The following is a 25,221-nucleotide window of genomic DNA, read 5'->3' on the forward strand; positions in this document are numbered from 1 at the left end:
TGGCAGCAGAGCATCGGCAGGCTGTGCATTTTGCACCTCGAGAGGGGTATTTACCTGCGTTCGTCTACCTTTTTAAATACCAACGCGTTCATCATACAATGGTAGATTTGTTGGTGTCACAATATACCGAAAAGGTAATATATTGCGATACTTTGTAGCTAAAAGGGAACCACGGACAGAAAGACTTGTAGTTCTTAAAAGATAAATATGAATTGCAATAATTTCATATTCAAAAATCCCTCTTATTTTTTTCGTTCTGATAAAATTTGAAGAATTAGTTTAACTAGTAGGTTGACGATGCAATGCCTTCTGGACGTTGATTGAGCTTGTTGCGATATGCAATAAGTCAATCAAACGGTAAATAAAAATGAGGTTGGTGTGTTTATAAAAGTATCTGAACCTTTTGGAATTTCTCACATTTCTGCATAAAATCAGCATCAAATGTGAGCTGATCTTTGTCAAAATCACACAGATGAAAAAAAAGTGCTTTAACTAAAACCACCCAAACATTTATAGGTGTTCATATTTTAATTAGGATAATATGCAAGCAATGACAAAAGTGGGACAAATGAGTAAGTGAACCATCACATTAAATATATTGTGCCCCCCCTTTGGCGGCAATAACTTTAACTAGACGCTTTCTGTAGCTGCAGACAGTCCGGCACAATCTTGGCCCATTCTTCTGTATAAAACTGCTGTATTTCAGTCATTTTTTTTGGCTCCCAATTCAATTCCAATCATTCCAGATAATTTTCCCGATCATATACATTTTGGCAATGCATTAAGAAAAAAAATGAATAAAACTCGGACGAATATATACATTCAACATACAGTACATAAGTGCTGTATTTGTTTATTATGACAATAAATCCTCAAGATGGCATTTACATTATTAACATTCTTTCTGTGAGAGGGACCACGGATAGGAAGACTTGTAATTCTTAAAGGATAAATGTGACTTTGTATATTGTGACTAAATATTGCCATCTAGTGTATTTGTTGAGCTTTCAGTAAATGATACTGTAGCCATTTAACTGTTCTGCCCAAATGCATGATGAGAAGTGCAACCATGACTGTGCGTAATGGCACCAATTGATATATCTTCTCTGCATTGGGAAATAACATAGGGTGTTAAGAAAAAGACCAACTACTACCTTTCTTCCCCACATTGCTTCCCACGATATTTCTAATTGTTGAGAGAGGGATTGTAAGGCTTTAGCCATTTAAAAAAAAGCTCCAAAGACTGCCGAAATTCACTCTGTTCATTCTACGCTGCCTTTTAGCTCTATATATAGGTAAAACGGCGCCATTATAGATTGAACGTGACAATGCGTGAGTGGGTCGTGCAGCGCATGCGTTAATTGCGTTTAATATTTTAACGTGATTATTTTAAAAAAAAATTACCGCCGTTAACGCGATAAATTTGATAGCCCTACTTTAAGCCAAAACTAAAGACTCTGGATGAGTGTAAGACATTTTGTCTGTAACATTAAATAGAAATAGAAAACGATTTAATTAAAAAATATATATATATTAAAAAAAAGGCATGTCCGATATTTTTTTGCCGATTCCGATACTTTGAAAATGATGCCGATCGATCGGGACATCTTTAGTTTCAATTGCTCTTTAATTCTCCCTAGGCAGAGGGTTCCCTTTCTGGCATTGTTTGCATGCTATCCTCACTAACATATGAAAACCCATTAACGTTTGGGTGGTTTTAATTAAAGCAGACACCTGTTTTTACATCTGTGTGATTTTGACAAAGATCAGATCACATTTGATGCGGATTTTATACAGAAATGTGAGTGAATCCAAAAGGTTCAGATACTTCATGACACTGTACTAGTGATAAACTCATTCCGATTATTAACGTCATGCTTTAAAAAGTACTACGTCCATGATTTGAACATACCACTGTACATTGCTATTAACAGATCGTTAAAACACCCAAATTCCCACAAATAAATGCCCAACTATGCTTCTAAACTAACCCTTAGATGCACAAGTTACTAGACCCTACACTCTTCCATAAATGGGTCAAAAATGACCCATATTAGAACCAATGTGTTTTTATGCCATTTTGGTGAAGAATAATCACTTGTATATTAATTAGTATGATATTTAGGGCCACACAAGACCGAACTCATGCTTGAAATATCTTTATGATTCAATTAACATTTTTCGGAAAAATAAATAAAACAGAGCAGCAATAGACTTTATCCTTCCTTGTATTTTATCATCAATGATGAAGAGCTCCCATGCATCTTTTTGGTGAGACAGCGGTGCTAAGCCCTTGTTGAGGCACTGACCGATTTCTGAGGATATTGCGGCTCTGTGTTCTGCCCTGGGTGGGAGGTCATTCTCTCTCGTAAGAGCCCTACCAATTCATTCTGTTGGCCATGATTTGGACACTTTCTTCTTCAGAGAACACAAAAGTGGAATCTTATGAGTCAGTTCAGTTGGATTTCCAGGTGGACAACTGCCACTGCCACCTGGACAATAGTCTGGGTCCTCATCATCAGAAATTTCGGACACTTGAGTCCAATCCCGTCACTGCCTCTCCATCATCCAACATCTGTAGGACCATTTCAGCTGAAAATTTAGCAGCTATGGCATTTTGGATAAGGAAAGATAAGAGTAGTGTTTTCAATAGATCAATATGTAGCTGTATAAATAAATACACACACTATTTATATACTAAATATCTACAGTAATGTTAGCTAACTTAGGCTAGGTTCATACCCCAGGTCTTAATGCATGAATCCGATTTTTTTTCGTGTTTTTCCGACTCGACTGAACGGGAAAAGTCGCATAAAAGTGGACCATTTCAAATTCGATCCAGGTCACTTTCGTATGTGGTTGAAATCCCATCCGGGCCACATTTTTCCAGAATGTGGCTGCGGTCTGAACTGTCAAGTCCCGCAAATTGGAATTCATACAGCAATTCACGTCAGCAAAGAGCGAGAAAGACAGGGCGCTACGGTAGCGGTGCAGCTGTGCATTAGCGCTTAGCTTGAACGCGGATTTTCGGGAAGGAGCGGGCTTGACAACAGTCATAAAAAAATAAAATGGGTTGATGATAAGTCTGAGAATGCTCGGTTTTCTCGCTGCTCCAATGCTCTTGCGCATGCGGCCCAATTTGCTCAGCGCATTTCGGACTGCAAATTAGAGCGCATGTGTGATACTTGAACAGGCTCAATGGACAAAGGCAGTCTGAACGGGCACGCCAAAAAAACATGGCAAAAAATCGGAATTGTGCATTAGGATCTGCGGTATGAACCTAGCCTTAGTTAGCTAGCTAATTATGAGGTAGGTTAATTTGTTAATAAATAATAATAGCCATGAAAACCACACAAAATACGATATGGACATAATACTTACAGTACACATATCAGCCCTTGCTGTGTAAAATAACCTTCTTAAGGGATGTGACTTCTTACATACCTAGTCTGTGTGGTCCACGGTAAATTTATTCCTGACTGCCAAAGTAAATAAGAATAAATGCTTCCCAGTGGATTCCACAGAAAATGCATGCGGGTCATTTTTGACCCACTTGCTGAAGCTCAGGGTAGTAATACAAAAATGACCATTTCTTCAAATGTTCAAAAAGTTCATCAAAAATTTGAATGGCATTACATCAAAAACATGTTTTTTGGGGAATACCTGGAATATGAATTGATACCAATTTTTCAATCCGAAGGTATTTCAAGAAAACAACCTCACGGGGTCATTTTTGACCCACTTATGCATCTAAGGGCTAAATAACGAATGCATAAACAAACTTTATGGCTCAAACAAAAACTTTTTGTTGTTCTTAACAGGGAGCTGCTGGATTCTGCCATGTTATACGAGTTATGGCATGTATCCACCCAAATCCAACCCAATTCGAAGCTTTTATTCTAATCGAATTACTCAGTAACTTAATTAATTGTTGCTGCACTAGTTTGAAGTGGGAGGGATGGCATGGAATTGACAAACTTCCTGTTTGTTTGTAGGGATTTACAGGTTCTTTCCTGCTCATTTGTTTTTTTCCACCTTAGAGTCAACTACTAAAAAATCTTGATTTCTTCTAGCCTTAGTTGACTGCAAGTAGTCATGATCCTTTTCTGCCAGAGGTTCCCATCGAGCGACTCCCGAGCAGCGTTGACATTGACCGCGTGCTTACGCGCACCATGGGCCTTTAAATGAGCTCGTGGCGCAGGCCGGGAATTGAACACAGTGCCGCGAGGGCTTAATGGGATTTTCCTCAGATGCTTCCCACTCCTCGGCAGCTTGTTACCCGCCCCGCTTTAATTAAAAGTCATTCCGCCGACGTTGTTCTGGCTAACGATGAACTCACTCTAAACTCGTTAAACAGTTAACAAGCGAACATATTGATTAGAATCAATACGGCTATCGAGCGACGTATACCATTGACTTATCACTAATGGAATATTGAAGACTTGGGTCAACTAAGTACTGGTAATGTAGAGGTTTTTGTTCTTTTGTTTTCATGTATTTAGTTGGCTAAGGGTGATATTTTTCATCCAAAAGGTTCTGTGTAACATCTGCGATTTGTCTTTTTTCTCCAAAATTGAATATGTAAATGACTCTCCTTCAGGAACGTCGTTTCCATAATTTTTGCCAGAGGTTGTGCGTCAATGTTTTCCCTACCCATTCGCTTTCATCTACATTTCCTGTGTACTGACAATCATTTGTTTTCATTATCGTTCTCAGCCTCGGCAGCTCTGGAATGATTTCTCTGTTTAGTTCTGCTTTCCCAACGTTCCAACTAGGGGTGGGGACCTGTAGGTAGCTCAACATCTGGCGATAGAATAATTATCGATGAGGAAAAAAAACTATTTTCATCCTTCTGCTGTGAATTGTAATGCGTTTATCACGAGTAGATGTCCAATGCATTTGACCTGGGTGGTTGGCAGAGAATGAACGTTCATCTCTGTCACTTCAAACTGATTAGACATGTGTGGCAGTCAATGGCAACCAATGCCAATAATTTTAGGGCATTTCACACGATTTCCTGTTGATTTTCAGTCACTTTAGTTTCTTTTTGGGGGCAATTGCGGGTCACTTCCCGTTGATTTTTTTGGGGCATTTACAGGTCGATTCCTGTTGATTTTGGGATACTAAAAAGGAAATGGCTTAAGAATGTCCCCAAATGACACCAAAATCAATGGGAAGTCACCTGTAAATGCCCTAAAATGAAGGGAAAGTGACCTGTATATGCCCCGAAAGGGAAAGGAAGTGACTGAAAATCAACAGGAAATGACGTGAAACACCCCAGTAACCCAAAATCAACAGGACGTGACCCGTAAAAGCCTCAAAATCAACAGGAAATTACGTGAAACCCCCCCCCCCAAAATCGACAGGATGTGACCCATAAATGCCCTGAAAATCAACAAGAAATGACGTGTAAAAGCCTCAAAATCAACAGAAAATGTCATGAAATGCCCTCAAATTATTAGCATTGGTTGCCACTGACAGCCATAGATGTCCAATCAGTTTGAAGTGGGAGGGATGGCATCGAATTAACCTTATGTATCATACTCTTTGAACATCTACAGTGGTATGAAAAAGTATCTGAACCTTTTGGAATTTCTATATTAAATTATCATCAAATGTGATCCGGTCTTTGTCAAAATCACACAGATGTAAAAAAAAGTGTCTGCTTTAACTAAAACCACCCAAACATTTGTCGGTTTTCATATTTTTATGAGGATAGCATGCAAACAATGACAGAATGGGGAAAAAAGTAAGGGAGTGAACCCTCTGCCTAAGGAGACTTAAAGCGCAATTGAAACCAATTTTTACCAAACCATTTAAGTCAGACCAGTGGTTTAAAGCTGCCCTGCCCACTATAAAACACACACCTGGTAAGAAGTGTCTTGATGAGAAGCATTGTCTGATATGCATCATGGCTTAGTCAAACGAGCTGTCTGAAGACCTGCGATCAGGAATTGTTAATTTGTCAAACCTGGGATAGGATACAAAACCATCTCTAAAAGTCTGAATGTTCATCAATCAATAGTCAGAGAGGTTAACTGCAAATGGAGAGAGTTTGGCACTGTTGCTTCTCTCCCAAAGAGGGGCCGTCCACCAAAGATGACGCCAAGAGTTCAGCGCAGAATACTCAGGTAAAAAAAAAAAAAAAAAAAAAAGAACCCTAGAGTGTCTGCTAAAGACTTACAGGAATCACTGGCACAGTCCAATATCTCTGTGCACACATAACTATTGCCAAGAATGGCGTTCATGGGAGGAATCCACGGAGGAAGCCACTGCTGTCTAAAAAAAACCATTGTTGCTCGTTTAATGTTTGCAAAAAGGCACTTGGACACTCCATGAAAGTTTTAGCAAAATATTTTGTGGACTGATGAAACCAAAGTTGAATTGTTTGGGAGTAACACATAATGTCATGTGTGGAAGAAAAATGGAACAGCTCACCAACTTCAACACCTCATCCCCAACGTGAAGCATGGTGAAGGGAGCATCATGATTTGGGGCTGTTTTGCTGCCTCTGGGCCTGGACAATTTGCAATCATTCATTGAAGAATGAATTTAAAAGTTTATCAGGATGTTTTTGAGGAAAACCTGTGGCCGCAACAAGACAATGATCCAAAACACCGAAGTAAATCAACTTCAGAATGGTTTTAGAAGAACAAAATACACATTCTGGAGTGGTGAAGTCAAAGTCAAGACTTGAACCCCCATTGAGATGCTGTGGCATGACCTAAAGACAGCGATTCGTGCCAGACTTCCCAGGAATTTGACTGAACTACAGCATTTTTATAGAGAAGAACGGGCCAAGATTAGTCCTGATCGATGTGCCAGACTGATCTGCAGCTACAGGAAGCGCCTGGTTGAAGTTAATGTTTTAATGCTCGCAAAAAGGCACTTGGACACTCCACAGTTTTGTCAAAATATTTTGTGGACTGATGAAACCAAAATTGGTTTGGTAGTAACACACAACTGTGTTGAGGAAAAATGGAAGCGCTCACCAACATCAACACCTCATCCCCACCGTGAAGCATGGTAGAGGGAGCATCGTGATTTGGGGCTGTTTTGCTGCCTCAGGGCCTGGACAACTTGCAATCATTATCAGGATATTTTGCAGGAAAACCTAAGGCCGTCTGTCAGACTGTTGAAGCAAAAAAAAAAAAAAAAAAAAAGAGGGTGGATGCTGCAACAAGACAATGATGCAAAACACAAAATACACATTCTGGAGTGGCCAAGTCAAAGTCCAGACTTGAACCCCATTGAGATGCTGTGGCATGACCTAAAGACAGCGATTCATGCCAGACATCCCAGGAATTTGACTGAACTACAGCAGTTTTGGAGAGAAGAACGGGCCAAGATTAGTCCTGATCGATGTGCCAGACTGATCTGCAGCTACAGGAAGCGTCTGGTTGAAGTTATTGCTGCCAAAGGGGGGGGAGCGCAAAATATTAAAAGCCCCACTTACTTACTTATTTTTCCACATTCTGTCATTGTTTGCATGCTATCCTCATTAAAATATGAAAACCTATGAATGTTTGGGTGGTTTTAGTAAAAGCAGAAACTGTTTTTTCATCTGTGTGATTTTGACAAAGATCAGATCACATTTGAAGGTGATTTTATGCAGGAATGTGAGAAATTCCAAAAGGTTCAGATAACTTTTCATGCCACTGTACTAGTGATAAACCCATTCCAATCATTAAGGTAATGCTTTAAAAGTGCTACGTTCTCGATTTATACATCGATGCGTTGACACAAAACTTATTCCCACTCATATCTCAAGGCATGACTGAACAATTTCAGATCTTACAAACAAAAGCGCGTCCCGCGGTGGGACATCCACAATTGTAGCATTCTCCACGGACGCTCCCACATGCCTCAAAGTGTCCCACTCGACTTTTTTTTTTTCCAAATAAAGCTTTAAATGCTTTTTAGCTCCTCATTAAGTTTGAGGAGCTCGGCGTTTTAATCGGATTTGCTCGTGTGATACCTTGACTAAAAAGATTGCACCGCAAATGGGGCTTTTGTCGCAGTGGATCGCAGAGATAACGATCTGCGCGCACGCTGAATTATACATGAAGAGATGATTGCCTGGCAGCCAAAACAAGAAGATTTTTAAAAATGTTATTGTGCTTTGTTTTCTAGCAATATAACGGATGAACCTTGTTTATTTGTTACTTTTCTTGAAAGGTATTTCCATTACGTGTCTGAGTTGGATTCAGGTCGGGTCATAGACTTCATAACGTATTGACATGACACGGGAAAGGGGGCCGATTCCTCAGGGGCCTATTTTCAAAAACTTCAAATATTTACAAAAGCAAAAATGCTACCGACCTAAAACCACAACAGGTACCTACCATAGCCATATATGAGTCTCCATGAGCAGCGGCATCAAAAAAAAAAAAAAAAAAAAAAAAAAAAAATTCAAAGTCGTTCCCTTACAAAACGCCGTGAATTATTGTTTATATAAGTATAACAGAACTCAAAATGGTTATAAAAGTTTCAGATTTTACACCAGATGCACAAAAATCACCAAATGCAGAGATAATCACCTATATTTTCAGGATCAATAGCAATATTTGACGTATCATGTAAGTTTTTGACCAAAATAGCAACTTTTTTTTTTTTTTACTGCAAGTTTTCAACTACTAATAAATCACTCAATTTAACATCAGAAACTTATTACTTGAGGAAAACATGCAGAATCAATCATAAATAATATGTAAATAGATAATTAATCAATTCAATATACAATCACAACTTATTACGGAATAGAATATCCCTTTATTAGCATTACATACTATGTACTGTTAGCAAAGGAGGCTAGCGGCCGCCTGGTGTAAAAGGAGCTTTTCTCTTGCAAAAATTTTTGTGAATAAATGCTTGAATCCCCGAATTCTTCTAGATCTGGACGTAAAACAATCTAAATTCTTGGCTTAAAGCAAAGAAACCGTACAGTTAGGGTTTATTTTATGTATATTGACGAAGTACAATGCTACTCTGTTAGAAAATTCTTGTCAATAAATGCTTAAATCGCCAATTCTTCATAGATATGGACGTAAAACAATCTCGATTCTTTGTTATAAGCAAAGAAACTGTACAGACGAAGTAGCATGTTACTATGTTAGCGAATGAGGCTAGCCGCCGCCTGGCATAAAAGGAGCTTTTCTGGCGAAAAGTCTTGTGAATAAATGCTTCAATCCCTGAATTCTTCATAGATATGGACATAAAACAGTCTTGATTCTTGGTTAAAAGCAAAGAAACCGCACAGTTAGGGTTTATTTTACGTATATTGACGATGTACCATGCTACCATGTCAGCGAATGAGGCTAGCGGTTGCCTGGCGTACAGGGAGCTTTTCTGGCGAAAATTCAGATGAATAAATGCTTAAATCCCCAAATTCTTCATACAGTAGATATGGACGTAAAAGTCTAGATTCATGCTTAAAAGCAAAGAAACCATACAGTTAGGGTTTATTTAATTTGATGAAGTACTATGCTACTATGTTAGCGAATGAGGCTAGCATCCGCCTGATGTAAACAGAGATTTTCTGGTGAAAATTTTGTGAATAAATGCTTAAATCCCCGAACGCTTCATCGATATGGACGTAAAACAGTCTTGATTCTTGGTTAAAAGCAAAGAAATCGTATAGTTAGGGTTTATTTAACGTATATTTGATGAAGTACTATGCTACTATGTTAGCGAATGAGGCTAGCATCCGCCTGACGTAAACAGAGCTTTTCTGGTGAAGATTCTTGTGAATAAATGCTTAAATCCCCGAACGCTTCATAGATATGGACGTAAAACAGTCTCGATTCTTGGTTAAAAGCCAAGAAACCGTACAGTTCGGGTTTATTTTACATATATTGACGAAGTACCATGCTACTATGTTAGCGAATGAGACTAGCGGCCGCCTGCCGTAAACAGCTTTTCTGGCAAGAATTCTTGTGAATAAATGCTTAAATCCCCAAATTCTTCATAGATATGGACTTAAAACAGTCTCGATTCTTGGTCAAAAGCAAAGAAACCTTACAGTTCGGGTTTATTTTACGTATATTGACGAAGTACCATGCTACTATGTCAGCGAATGAGGCCAGCGGTCGATTCTTGGTTAAAAGTAAACTATGAGGCCAGTCTCCATGTGTAAACAAAGAAGAAAATTCCTGCGAATAAACGCTTCAATCACGCATGCATGGTACGAAAAATATAATATTTACCTTGAATCCTCGAACAAATCACTCCTGAGACAATCCTTCCTGTTTGTATGCGGTACAGCTTTCGTAGTTTAATCCAATCGTAAGTAAATCCAAGCTTGGGAACGTATCCTGTACGTACGTAACTGGGTACGTAGCCATCATCAGGTCAGGCTGATCGAGTACTGTACTTGTTTAAAAGTTGGCTGTTTATGTCAGCTTTGGCCAAAGTTTTGGTTAAAGGCCGCGGGGGCCGTGTCTCTGCAGAGAAAGCCGAGCGTGCCGAGCGCTTGCAATAACATGGGTGCCGCAGTGGCTTCAAGTCTGATTACATAGGCCATATACAATAAGTATGTGTGCAGTAAAGTGTAACAGCAAACATCTGTCTTAGCGCATGTTTGATTTAAAATCCTGACAGGACAAGATCCTCAGCGTGGCAATTCAATTTAAAGCCATGCTTACGCCAAAGTGCCTTGTGCGTGCGCATCGCTGTTGCATATTTAAAAATGCATGGATGCGTTCTGCTGGGTTTATTTGGCTCTTTTCACTTGACTGCAATGCCGCTGCCATTTTGATTTGCTGGTTTTCCAGAGAAATTGTCTTCAGGGAGGCGCCGGGTTTTTTTGGAGGTAAAGTGTTAACTCATTTGCTGAAAGTCGTAGACTTTGAAGCAATTTTGAGATGAATGAATCACATTTCAGAGCCGTGGACGGCCATCGAAGTCCAATCCGTAAGGACTGTTCGGTCTATTGTTAATTGCTGGTTTGATGGATAATATCCCGCCTATCAGAGTCGATTGCTCGAAGGCACATGTGTCAAACAGGTCCTCAAAGGGCCGCAGTGGGTGCAGATTTTTGTAAAAACCCATCAGGGAGGACACTGTTCCACCAATCTGGTGTCTTACAAGTGTAATCAGTTGATTGTAATCAGTTGCTGCCTGTTTTAGCAGAAACCTCATTGGCTGGATCTGTTGGAACAAAGACCAAGACCCACTGAGGCCCTTTGTGGAATTGGTTTGACACCCCTGCTCTCAGGGCACTTTCACATTAGACCAAGAGGACAAGAGTCCGGTTGGAGAGCTACCTCGGAAAAATGGGTTGAAAAACAACCAAAAAACGGAGCCTCTGGTGCAGGCATTTGTTTCCTTAATACTGTAACAACGTCAGGTCAGGAGGCTTGCTACTGGTAACCTGTAAGCTAGTACTACTTGTTTCAGGGTCTGGTCGACGGAGATTGGTGTGGAGGGTGGCTGGACACCCTGATGGAATGAAAAGCAAGAGCCATCTCAGGAGAGCTAACAGCAGCCATCCAACAAAACCAGGGTAGATAAAGCTTGATAGCCTCGTGTTGGAATTTGACCTTTTTGCCAGATTGCCGGAACCGCACTTGCGCAATTCCAGCAACCCCGGCTGATGGAGAAAATATTGTGTGACCCGAAGTGAATTAGCACATTATGCCTTATGATAAATTCAATCCGGGTCTAAGGGCAGAAAAATGGGGGAAAATATTACATGATGCCTTTGTGATGTATGATTGCTTCTGTGACATAGATTGTGACAACATCTATTGTTTTTCACCTTGTTCCCATAGTTAGGAGACGCGCTTGAGTAGGGAATCTCACGAGATAACTTGTTTTGCACCATAGTACGTGCCTGAGTTCCATAGCTAGGATGGAATCTCACGAGATAACTTGTTTTGCACCCATCATATTCACCATTTGTTGCATCTGTTGCAGCACAGCTCATTTGTCCCATGTGAAAAGCCCATTTTCAAGGGGGCCGAACCAAAAGTAGCTTAAATGTTTGTGACTGGACGGGCGGAAGTTGGCCTCTCCTCCTCTGAGGGGTGCGTCCTTACAAAACCGGACATTTCCGGGCGACCCGTGAGGTCCGCCAGCGAGTCACGTACGGATCGCCTGGCTTTGTTCCTTCGCCGCCTTTCCGGAGCGTTGGCTCCCGCTCATTTGTCACGGTAAGCAATTTTCATTGCTAAAGGGACATTTTGTTTTGCTGTAACGGGAACGCGGGGATTCTGGTGTTGACAAACTCAAATCTAGCATCATCGTTGACATTTGTTATACTTGTTTGCTTGCTCTTGTGGGATTGTCTCATTTATTCTGCATTTTCTAATCAACAAACATCGTCTATTGAGCAAAAGTGTGCCTGTTACTGATTCACCGCGAACCTGGAAATTTCGGAAAACACTGGCCATCGGAATCCCGACAACCCGGCCAAACTCCGCGCGTTCACCTTAGTTTTAACCCCAGGTACTGACTCCATTTCAGGCAAAAACGTATATGATATGTTAAATATTGCTTTTGATCCCATCCTATCCTATTGATGATATAGCTGAATATCTCTGAATTTTGGTGATTTTTGTGCATCTAACGTAAATTCTGAGAATTTTATTGCTATTTTCTTAATGCCACTGCTCATGGAGACTCATATATGCCTCAGGGAGGGGCCTGTTTTGGTTTTAGGTCTCTCGCGGCTTTTGTTTTGAAAATATTTTGAATTTTAAGTGTTTGAAAATAGGCCTCCTATGGATCGGCCCCGCGCTCCGTGTCCTGTCAACTGATAGTGAAGTCTATGATTGGATGATCTAAGACTGAATCCATATTTGATTGACAGCGAAATGAGCAAATCAGTGACCTTGTCAGATCAACATCCGCGGGAGGAATTTTTCAATTTTCATTCCGTTGTTATAAGCTGAACCGGGGACTTTAGTGATCATCTTTGCGACAATACCGGCGCAAAAAAAAAAAATCGAGCTTATTTCTGGTGTTTTTTTCTATTGTAGTTGATTTGACTTCTGGCACTCTAGTTTCTTTCCCACAGCTTCCCCTCATTGAAAGACAAGCACCGGCCACGGCCGCCCACTCCCCCAAAAACTCATGGATCAGATTACTCTTAATTTAAGGCTCGACTGATCATTCCTACTTAATGATTATTTCTGTGGATGCAGCGACACAACAGTCAAGCTTATTTAGGCTTTACATCTGGGCCGAGTGCGTATCAGGGTTATTTTCAGCAACCCCCGCCGGCGAGTGCGCAGTTTAGGCTCCCACTTTTATCCATAACAATTTCAAATGATGAAAGGAGAGAGGGGCCGGAGATCAGTGACTATAGCTCAAAGGCACTGTTCTGTTGCATTTTCTCAAAAGAAAACGAGTCGGGCGGAAATTTCACGTGCGCGAGTCCGATGTTGATTATTTGTACATTTGTAAGCTTATTTATGTGTCAGACAGCAGGTGTCGAGCAACTGATACTGCAATGTGGTTAAAAAAAATGTGCCGGGGATTTGACTTGAGTAAACGCAACTTAATTATTGCCTGCCATTGACAATGCGAGACCAGAGTTTCTTAAAATGAACTGTTTGACCGTATAGTTACTTTGTCATCAAGCTGGTTGGGGGGCAATTTTTGGGGTATGTTGTCCCGGGCCTCAGGACCATAGGGGCCCCTGAATGACTCTTAATTTATTTTACTTTACAGTCACATTTATATTTTTTTTAAATTTAAATCATTGTTTGATTAAATATTATCAGAGATGCACGATAATATCGGTCACCGATAATTATCGGCCGATAATGGCAATTATGACGTCACACAGATAATCCAAAATTCAACCGATAATGCAATCCGATAATTATATACTTGATTTAGCCTCCAAATTTGCGCAATCAACAGTTTTGTCTAATTCTGCTAGTTTTAAGGAAGTGTTTTTGCAGTGTGGTAATGTGGTATATGATAGGAACGGCTTACTTTTAAAGGCATTTTTGTGCAACTTGGGTGTTTATTCTCTAAGTAATTGTTGCCAAAAGCATACCTTTACACAATGTCATTGCCATTGTTTAGATGTTAGAATTTACTACTTGTTCACATTTGATGTGGAAAAAAATAGCACTAAATGACATTTTTGCACAGTAAAATTTGATCTTTGTATAAAATTTACATACATATTTGAATAGAATTATCGGCGTGACATTATCGGTTATCGATATCGGTTGAAAAATGTATTATCGTGCATCACTAAATATTATGTTCTACTCGATATACAGTGGGGCAAATACAAACAAGCAAGATTTCTGGCTGTCAAAGTGGTCTAACTTCTTCTAACGAGGTCTAACGAGGCTCCACTCATTACCTGTATTAATGGCACCTGTTTTAACTCGTTATCGGTAGAAAAGACACCTGTCCACAAACTCAGTCAGTCACACTCCAAACTCCACTATAGCCAAGACCAAAGAGCTATCGAAGGACACCAGACACAAAATTGTAGACCTGCACCAGGCTGGGAAGACTGAATCTGCAATAGGTAAAACGCTCGGTGTAAAGAAATCCACTGTGGGAGCAATTATTAGAAAATGGAAGCCATACAAGACCACTGATAATCTCCCTCGATCTGGGGCTCCATGCAAGATCTCACCCCGTGGCGTCAAAACGATAACAAGAACGGTGAGCAAAAATCCCAGAAACACACGGGGGGACCTAGTGAATGACCTACAGAGAGCTGGGACCACAGTAACAAAGGCTACTATCAGTAACACAATGCGCCGCCAGGGACTCAAATCCTGCACTGCCAGACGTGTCCCCCTGCTGAAGCCGCTACACGTCCAGGCCCGTCTGCGGTTCACTAGAGAGCATTTGGATGATCCAGAAAAGGACTAAGAGAATGTGTTATGGTCAGATGATACCAAAATAGAACTTTTTGGTAGAACCACAGGTTCTCGTGTTTGGAGGAGAAAGAATACTGAATTGCATCCGAAGAACACCATACCCACTGTGAAGCATGGAGGTAGAAACATCATGCTTTGGGTTCGTTTTTCTGCAAAGGTACCAGGACGACTGATCTGTGTAAAGGAAAGAATGAATGCGGCCATGTTTCGAGAGATTTTGAGTGAAAATCTCCTTCTATCAGCAAGGGCATTGAAGATGAGACATGGCTGGGTCTTTCACCATGACAATGGTCCCAAACACACAGCCAGGGCAACAAAGGAGTGGCTTCGTAAGAAGCATTTCAAGGTCCTGGAGTGGCCTAGCCAGTCTCCAGATCTCAACCCCATAGAAAATCTGTGGAGGGAGTTGAAAGTCAGTGTTGCCCAACGGCAGCCCCAAAACATCATTGCTCTAGAGGAGATCTGCATGGAGAAATGGGCCAAAATACCAGCAAAGGTGTGTGAAAAGCTTGTGAAAAGTTACAGAAAACATTTGGCCTCCGTTATTGCCAACAAAGGGTACATAACAAAGTATTGAGATGAACTTTTGATATTGACTAAATACTTATTTTCCACCTTGATTTGCAAATAAATTCTTTAAAAATCAAACAATGTGATTTTCTGCATTTTATCCACATTCACAATTAGTGGTTGACAAAATACTTATTTGCCCCACTGTAACATCTAATTGATTTTGACTGAATCGTACGTCTACCACAGTAAATGGATAACAATTGAAAAATGTTGTTTTGTGGTCGCACTTTTCCGTGCCGGGCATCTGCATTGTCTGTAGACGTTGCTGGCACATCACCAGAGTGGCACAACATTGTTATAATTACAATTGCGACTCATCTCTCGCTTCCAGCCCTCGAGGGGCTCCATATGCTTGGTAGTTGGCCCTCGCTTCCCTGTCTTCTGCTCTCTTGCCAAGTGTTTTGGAGCGCTCCGCCCTTTTCCATTTCTCACTCATCCCGCGCTGCTTCTTCCCTCTCACCTCGCGCCTCTCATCTCGCAGGTTAATTCCTTGGTTACGTTTCAAGCATTTAGCAAACGCGGCGAGCTGTCTTTCCGCTGTTTCCGTCACAATAAAAAAAAAAGACAGTCTCGCCGTTTTTTACCAAGTGAATGCTTGGAAATGGAGAATTTGAGGATGTCAAATAAAAGCAATCACGCCGAACGGGAGCGTAACTGACACGTTTAGCGAGAAAAAGGGTTCTTAACAACACTGCCGGCGTTCATCCGCAAAGTACCAGTAGCGCGCTAATGAAAACGCTAAATCTTTCTGACAAATTGCGCTAGAGTTTATCCCAAATCTGCAGTGTTATTTCAAAGGCCGTAACGCGGCTCACTGTATTGGTTTGTTTTGTGCCCGTCCAGGTATTCCGGAGCGGCGAAGGTATGGGCATCCGTCTGGACAGCGCCTCCGCCTTTCAGGGCGCTGTCATCTCGCCGCACTACGACTCCTTGCTCGTCAAAGTCATCGCCAGTGGCAAGGACTTGCAAACCGCTGCTTCCAAGATGAGCCGAGCCCTGGCGGAGTTCAGAGTCCGAGGGGTTAAGGTAGGACACCGGACGGAATTGAAGACTTCATAAACAAGTGGTCCTAGCAAGATTTCGAGACGAGCTTTAGTTGAAGCAAGGTTTGGCTGCACAGGAAATGACAATATGCATCTAAGGTGGTATGAAAACGTATCTGAACCTTTTGGAAATTCTCACATTTCTGCGTTAAATCAATATCAAATGTGGCATGATCTTTGTCAAAATCACACAGATGAAAAAACAGTATCTGCTTGAACTAAAACTACTAGAGATGTCCCGATCGATCAGGATCGGGTCCGATCACGTCATTTTCAAAGTATCGGAATCGGCAAAAAAATATCGGACATGCCTTTTTTAATATATAAATATTAGGGCTGTCAAACGATTAAAATTTTTAATCGCGTTAATTACAGCTTAAAAATTAATTAATCGCAATTAATCGCAATTCAAACCATCTATAAAATATGCCATATTTTTCTGTAAATTACTGTTGGAATGGAAAGATAAGGCACAAGATGGATATATACATCCAACATACGGTACATAAGGACTGTATTTGTTTTTTATAACATTAAATCAACAAGATGGCATTAACAATATTAACATTCTGTTAAAGCGATCCATGGATAGAGGGACTTGTAGTTCTTAAAAGAAAAATGTTAGTACAAGTTTAGAAGTTTTATATTAAAACCCCTCTTAATGTTTTCATTTTAATAAAATTTGTAAAATTTTCAATCAAAAAAAATAAACTAGTAGCCCGCCATTGTTGATAATTAATAATTTCTTACACAGTGTAATGGGTGCTGAAACCTATAAAATCAGTCGCACCCAAGCGCCAGCAGAGGGCAGCAAAACTCCATAAAACACAAGTGAGCGTTTCACTGTACTGTCATTTAAATCAGTCAGAGCGGGACATCTGCGTTAATTGCGTCAAATATTTTAACGTGATTAATTTAAAAAAGTAATGAATGCCCGTTAACGCGCTAATTTTGACAGCCCTAATAAATATATATATATACAGTATATATATTTTTTAAAATTAAATCGTTTTCTAATTGTATTTAACGTTACAGACAAAATGTCTTACACTCATCCAGAGTCTTTAGTTTAGGCTTAAAGTGGGGCTGTCAAATTTATCGCGTCAACAGCGGTAATAACATTAAAATATTTAACGCAATTTACGCATGCGCTGCACTGCCCACTCACGCATTGTCACGTTCAATCTATAATGGCACCGTATTACGTATACATAGAACCAAAAGGCAATGTAAAATGAGTAGAGAGAATTTTGGCAGCCTTTAAAGCCCTTTTTTTAAATGGCCAAAGCCTTACAATCCCTCTTTCAACGATCAGAAACATCGTGGGAAGCAATGTGGGGAAGAAAGGTAGTAGTTGATCTTTTTCTTAATACCCTATTTTATTTCCGAACACTGAGAAGATATATCAACTGGTACCATGACACACAGTCATGGTTGCACTTCCCATCATGCATTTGGGTAGAAGTTAAACGGCTGAATTATCATTTACTGAAAGCTCATAAAAATCCACTTGATGGCAATATTTAGTCACAATATACAAAGTCACATTTATCCTTTAAGAATTACAAGTCTTTCTATCTGTGGATCCCTCTCACAGAATGTTAATAATGTAAATACCATCTTGAGGATTTATTGTCATAAGAAACAAATATAGTACTTATGTACTGTATGTTGAATGTATATATTTGTCCGAGTTTTAATCATTTTTTTCTTAATGAATTGCCAAAATGTATATGATCGGGAAAATTTATCGGGAATGATTGGAATTGAATCGGGAGCAAAAAAAAAAAAAAGCGATCGGGAAATATCGGGATCGGCAGATACTCAAACTAAAACGATCGGGATCGAATCGGGAGCAAAAAAAAAAACATGATCGGAACAACCCTAAAAGCTACCCAAACATTTAGAGGTTTTCATATTTTAATGAGGATAATATGCAAACAATGGCAGATGGGGGAAAAAATAAGTGAACCATCATATTTAAAATTTTGGACTATGCCAGTGATTTCTGTAAGTCTTTGGGAGACACTCTAGGGTTCTTTTTTTTACCTCTGAGTATTCTGCGCTGAACTCTTTGGTGGCTGGGCACTCCTTGGGAGAGACGCAACAGTGCCAAACTCTCTCCATTTGTAGACAACTTCTCTGACTGTCGATTGATGAACATCCAGACTTTTAGAGGTGGTTTTTGTATCCTTTCCCAGCTTTATACAAATCAACAATCCTTGATGGAATGGAATGGAATTTTATTGTCATCATCATCGGTATCATTGACAATCATTGACAATTACAAAATGTGATATGATTTGCCCGAAGGAACCGAACAAAGGCGCACGAGTTGTATTATATTGGTCCGCTGTGTAGTATTTACAGTTATCCAGCTATTATATTCAGCTGATCAAGACTCGTGATAGCTCTTATCTTCATATCTTGTGTCTTGACAAGGATCCTGCAATCCGCGTCGGCACTGGTCGAGATCGTCAGCCAAAATTTCCAGCCTCTTGATGCGAACATCTCTCTCCTAGACCGCCTGCTTGAGTTTCTCGTTTTCAGCGCGAAGTAACTGGAGCTCTCTGACAATTTCTTGATTCTGGTTTTGGACCTCCAACTTCTGTATGGAGAATTTTATTTCATCCAAGTCTCCAGGTTTCAAATTCTTTGGAGCCATACTGGGAGTCGAGCTTGCTGACCCTGAGCGCTTATCGGTTAAGATAAGAGAGTGCTTCAGGAGTGCGTCTGTACTCGTTGAAGGCTGAGCAGCGAATGTCGAACAATCCTTGATCACAGGTCTTCAGACAGCTCTTTTGACCGAGCCATGATACACATCAGAAAATGCTTTTCATCAAGACAATACTGACCAGGTGTGTGTTTTATAGTGGTCAGGGCAGCTTTAAACCACTCATCAGTGATTGGGCACACACCCGACTTAAATTGTTTGGTAAAAATTGGTTTCAATTGCTCTTTAAATATCCTTAGGCAGAGGGTTCACTTGCTTATTTTTCCAACTTCTGACATTGTTTGCATTCTATCCTCATTAAAATATGAAAACCTATCAATGTTTGGGTGGTTTTACTGAAAGCAGACACTGTATTTTCATCTGTGTGATTTTGACAAAGATCGGATCACATTTGATGGTGATTTTCTGCAGAAATGTGAGAAATTTCAAAAGGTTAAGATACTTTTTCATACCACTGTATATACAGTTTGTTTGAAGCGGGAGGGTGTATATATAGATATCATATGTCATATACTAAATTAAAATATATTAAATTCTGTTAGAAGGAGGCTCTATATCGCCCAGTACATCATCAAATTACAGCCATGCCTGAGAGTTTCAACTTGAGCACGTCGAGGTGAAGGTCGCCTCGGGCAATTATCCGCTCGCTCGGCCCGATATGAACCTTCGCTCGCATCTGCACACGTTCGCTTAGCCGAGCAATGAAAGCGTTTGTGTTCAAGGTAAAACGAGAGAACGCATATCTTTGTCATTTTCTTTTCAGGTAATTGAATGCTCATTACGTAAATGGACTCTCGTCAGGGAAAGGAGATTTTTACACGCTAGCTCAAGTTTAGTTGGCGAGTCATTTCATGTACTTTGAAAATATTCGTGGGAGTTGAGAAACAAATATTCAAAATTGCCACCGGTTTTCAGTACATTTACATTTTCTGTATTTACATTCATTCTGTGTACCTTTTGCTGGATTTTGTACATTATGGAGGCCAGGTGTTGCGTAGATTTCAGTTCATCCGCCGCCTGGCGTCCCTGCTCCCATTTGTCACTGATTAAATCTCCGCAAGAACACCAGATGGGTTGCAGGTTCGGAGAATCTGGCCGGCGTATTGTGGAGTTGACGGACGTTGCCGCGTTTTCTCATAATTGGGCTATATTTCCTCAAGCTGTAAGCAAGCATATTGCGCTGGATTTGTGGCGAGCCTGTAATTAGTATAATTATTTGTGTCTATAGTTTTAGAGAAGGCCTGAAGAAAGGGACATTAACCCTTTCATGCAAATTTTTTTTTTCCCGAGTGGGTGCCATTAACGGTGCTAAGTTTGACTGGTTCATTCGCCCCTCTCACTCAAAAAACAGCGAGAACATAAAGTGATATATGGCAAAATGGCTTTTGGCAGATGTTTTTTTTTTTTGGGGTACATGGCAAAATGTTTTTTGGTATGTGGCATTTTTTTGGTACGTGGCAAAATGGCTTTTGGTATTTAGCATTTTTTTTGTATGTGGCATTTTTTGGTATGTAGCTAAATGGATTTTGGTATGTGGCAATTTTTTGGTTCGTGGCAAAATGACTTTTGGTGTATATAGCACTTTTGGTATGCGGCATTTTTTTTTAATAATATGTGGGAAAATGGATTTTGGTATATGGCATTTTTTTCATATGTGGCAAAATGGATTTTTGTGTGTGGCTTTTTTTTCTTTGGTACGTGGCAAAAGGGATTTTGGTATGTGGAATTTTTTTTATATGAAATATGGCTTTTTTTTCTTTTTTTTTGGTATGTGGCGAAATGACCTGGTAAATAGCATATTTATTTCGTATGTGGCATATTTTTTTATATGTGGCAAAATGGATTTTTGTATCTGGCATTTTTTTTTTGGTATTTGGCAAAATGGATTTTTTGGTATGTGACATGTTTTTGTTACGCGGCAAAATGGATTTTGATATGTGACATGTGTTTGGTACGCGGCAAAATGGATTTTGGTATGTGACATGTTTTTGGTACGCGGCAACATGGATTTTGGTATGTGATATGTTTTTGGTACGTGGCAAAATGGATTTTGGTATGTGACATTTTTTGATATGTGGCAAAACGGCTTTTTGTATGTGGCATTTTTTTGGTATATGGCTGAATGGATTTTGGTATGTGGCATTTTTTTGATATGTGGCAAAAGTGATTTTGGCATATGGCATTTATTTTGGTACGCGGCAAAATGGATTTTGGTATGTGGCATTTTTTTGATATGTGGCAAATTGGCTTTTGGTATATAGAATTTTTATTTGGTATGTGGCACTTTTTTAGTATATGGCAAAATGGAGTTTGGTATGTAGCATTTTTGGGTACGTGGAAAAATAGATTTTGGTATATGGCACTCTTTTGGTATATGGCTGAATGGATTTTGGTATATGGCATTTCTCTGATATGTGGCAAAAGGTATTTTGGCATATGGCATTTTTTGTACGTGGCAAAATGGATTTTGGTATGTGGCATTTTTTTTAAATGTGGCAAAATTGCTTTTGGTAAATAGAATTTTATTTGGTATCTGGCACTTTTTTAATATATGGCAAAATGGAGTTTGGTGTGTGGCATTTTTTGGTACATGGAAAAATGTATTTGGGTGTGTGGCATTTTTTTGGTATATGGCTGAATGGATTTTGGTATATGGTATTTTTTTGATATGTGACAAAAGTGATTTTGGCATATGGCATTTTGTTTGTACACGGCAAAATGGATTTTGGTATGTGGCATTTTTTCGATATGTGGTAAAATGGCTTTTGGTATGTGGCATATTTTTTGGAATGTGGCAAAATAGATTTTGGTATGTGTCATTTTTTGGGGATGTGGCAAAATGGCTTTCGGTATATGTAGTGTTTTTATTTGATATGTGGCATTTTGTGGTATAAGGCAAAATGGATTTTGGTATATGGCATTTTTTTGATATGTGACAAAAGTGATTTTGGCATATGGCATTTTTTTTGTACACGGCAAAATGGATTTTGGTATGTGGCATTTTTTTGATATGTGGTAAAATGCTTTTTGGTATGTGGCATATTTTTTGGAATGTGGCAAAATAGATTTTGGTATGTGCCATTTTTTGGGGATGTGGCAAAATGGCTTTTGGTATATATAGTGTTTTTATTTGATATGTGGCATTTTGTGGTATAAGGCAAAATGGATTTTGGTACATGGCATTTTTTTTTTGGTATGTGGCATTTTTTTGTATCTGAGAAAATGACTTTTGGCGTATGGCTTTTTTTTTTGGTACATAGCTTTTTTTTTTGTATGTGGCATTCTTGCAGGCCATGCACGTCCAAATTTTCCATTCATTTTGAATGGCAGAAAAACGTGTGGTTATGATTTTTGACCATACGCTTACCATTAGATCACAAAGACATTCAACTGTCTTCCAAGTAAGCCCATGCCATTGACGGCTATGCACGTCCAAATTTTCCATTCATTTTCAGTATCCAAAAAACATGTATTGTTGCAATTTTTGACTATACACTTACCACTGCAACGTGTGGATATTCAACTGGAAAAATGAAAAAAGTGTCAATGGCGCTGAAACAGTCCCACCAGTTTAAATGTAACCACTGTCCCTGAAAGGGTTTTTTGTCAACCAGTTGGATTTTTGGCAGATTTGAATTGACTTCACTTGGGCGTTTTGTGGGGAAAAACAAAACAACTTTAAAAATGGAGCTGCTAGTTTGCTCCCCCTCGCTTCTGGCTGCAATTACGTTTGGCACTGCGCAAAGCTTTCTTTGATGGAAAGACTGCACCAAAATGACAAGGAGAGAGTGACACCTGCATTGTGGGTACTCAAACGAGCTGAGAGAAACTTAGATATCTTTCGGTCATGACCTGTATTTTTGTTGTTGTTTCTTCATATCCGTGCGAATAAAATATGACTTAATATGACAGGGAAAGTCTGCATTCTCTGAAAGACCGAGGAGAATAAGCAATTTCAGCTCCGTCACTTAAATGCCATGTCGACATAAATGCTCCCTTGACAAACAAGTTGACACCAGACGGATGTGTTTGTTTGTACTGTCGCCAGAATCAAAAACACAAAGCGCTCGTTCAGCAAGGCGATGTCTACTGGGATCATTGGGATTTAACGATCGGAATGCATCTTTGACATTAAGAGAAGTGGAACTGCTTGAACTGAGCAATAAAATAAACGCGATAGAAGGAGGTTGGTGCTCTTCAACTGCTGCGACTTAAACAGAAAAGCCTATACTTCCTTTGCCCTAGCCACTTCGTCTAGCTTTTCCATGGAGATTCTGAAAAATTTCCAAGTTAACAGACATACAGGTATACTGGTTCTTCTCCTTTGTCACATTCAGGCAATATGCAGGTAGCTTAAGCAGGGGTCCAAGCCACTTCGTCTAGCTTTTCCATGGACATTCTGACATTTTTCCAGGCTAGCAGAGAGACCATTTCTCCAAGGTATCCTGGTTCTTCTCCTTCATTACAATGAGGCATCATGCAGGTAGCTTAAGCATAGGTCCGAGCCACTTCGTCCAGCTTTTACACAAAGATTTGGGCATTTTACCAAGCTAGCAGAAAGACAGTTTCTCCAGGGTATCCTGGTTCTTCTCCTTTGTCACAATGAGGCAACAAGCAGGTATCTTAAATAGAGGTCCAAGCCACTTCGTCCATGGAGATTCAGACATTTTTCCAGGCTAGCAGAGAGACTGTTACTCCAGGGTGTCTTGGTTCTCCCTTTTGTCACAATGAGGCAACAAGCAGGTATCTATAGCAGAGGTCCGAGCCACTTCGTCCATCTTTTTTACAAAGATTTGGGCATTTTTCCAAGCTAGCAGAAGGACATTTTCTCCAGGGTATCCTGATTCTTCTCTTTTGTCACAATGAGGCAACAGGCAGGTATCTTAAACAGAGGTCCGAGCCACTTCGTCCATGGAGATTCAGACATTTTTCCAGGCTAGCAGAGAGACTGTTACTCCAGGGTGTCTTGGTTCTTCTCTTTTGTCACAATGAGGCAACAAGCAGGTATCTTAAGCAGAGGTCTGAGCCACTTCGTCCATCTTTTTCACAAAGATTTGGGCATTTTTCCAAGCTAGCAGAAGGACATTTTCTCCAGGGTATCCTGATTCTTCTCTTTTGTCACAATGAGGCAACAGGCAGGTATCTTAAACAGAGGTCCGAGCCACTTCGTCCATGGAGATTCAGACATTTTTCCAGGACAGGAGACAGTCAGTTTCTCCAGGGTGTACTGGTTCCTCTCCTTCATCACAATGAGGCAACAACCAGGTATCTTAAACAGATGAAATTCCCGGGAGATTCTGACAGTCTCTTTAGCTTGCCATGGTTATTCCCTGGGGTCTTCAGGCATCACCAATGATGCATCAAGGGAGTGTCTTTAACAGAACCCCGAGCCACTTCATCTAACTCCGCTTGAGCAAGGTTGTTACACACGCTGTTGGGCTAAGCCTCATTTTGAATGCATGTATATGTAATGAAGTAGGTGATGACCTTGCTGAAGATGAGAAATTTAATTAGTTGCAAGAGGAGGGCGGCGTGGGTCAACCTCAGGTCACGTTCAAGCAATGCAGAGGAGACTGCTTAAGATGACTTAGACCCGCACTCGGAGGGACTGTAGGAGCTTTAAGGAGATGATGACCGTGTGGGCAGTGGGTATAAAAGGAATATTGGCTCGGTTTGAAAGTAGGCAGGAGATGATTCAGTCTGTCGAAACAACAGATAAAGGAGCTTGCTTTGTATTTGTTCATGGTCGACATGTTGCCTTTGATCACAATTTAAAGTATTGTCCAGTACCCTTGAGATCCAAGTTGTGAGTTTGTATTTGTGCGAGTAAATTTGTCATTGAGACAGTTAAACAAGCCAATAAGCTGTTCTTAAGCCAGTTTCAAAATGTCATTTTTCCAATTTTATGCTTCATTTCATGGAAAATGTGCCGCTCCTTTCAATCCATTGGCATCTCTCTAGCTGTTCAATGTACTGTTTGGTATCTTGATCTTTGTTTTTCTTATGTACATGT

At 40.0% G+C, this 25,221-nt stretch overlaps 1 protein-coding gene across 3 annotated transcripts in view; it reads left to right on the plus strand.

Annotated features, from left to right (window-relative positions):
• LOC130927749 (pyruvate carboxylase, mitochondrial-like) overlaps nucleotides 1-25,221 on the plus strand; it is a 292,766-nt gene that overhangs the window by 122,915 nt on the left and 144,630 nt on the right. For all 3 annotated transcript variants that reach the window (XM_057853741.1, XM_057853743.1, XM_057853742.1), the window contains exon 12: nucleotides 16,275-16,457. In XM_057853741.1, the coding sequence (XP_057709724.1) occupies nucleotides 16,275-16,457 (183 nt within the window). The remainder of the gene's footprint in view (nucleotides 1-16,274; nucleotides 16,458-25,221) is intronic.

The sequence above is a fragment of the Corythoichthys intestinalis genome, chromosome 13 (assembly GCF_030265065.1).
Source record: "Corythoichthys intestinalis isolate RoL2023-P3 chromosome 13, ASM3026506v1, whole genome shotgun sequence".
Lineage (NCBI taxonomy): Eukaryota > Metazoa > Chordata > Actinopteri > Syngnathiformes > Syngnathidae > Corythoichthys > Corythoichthys intestinalis.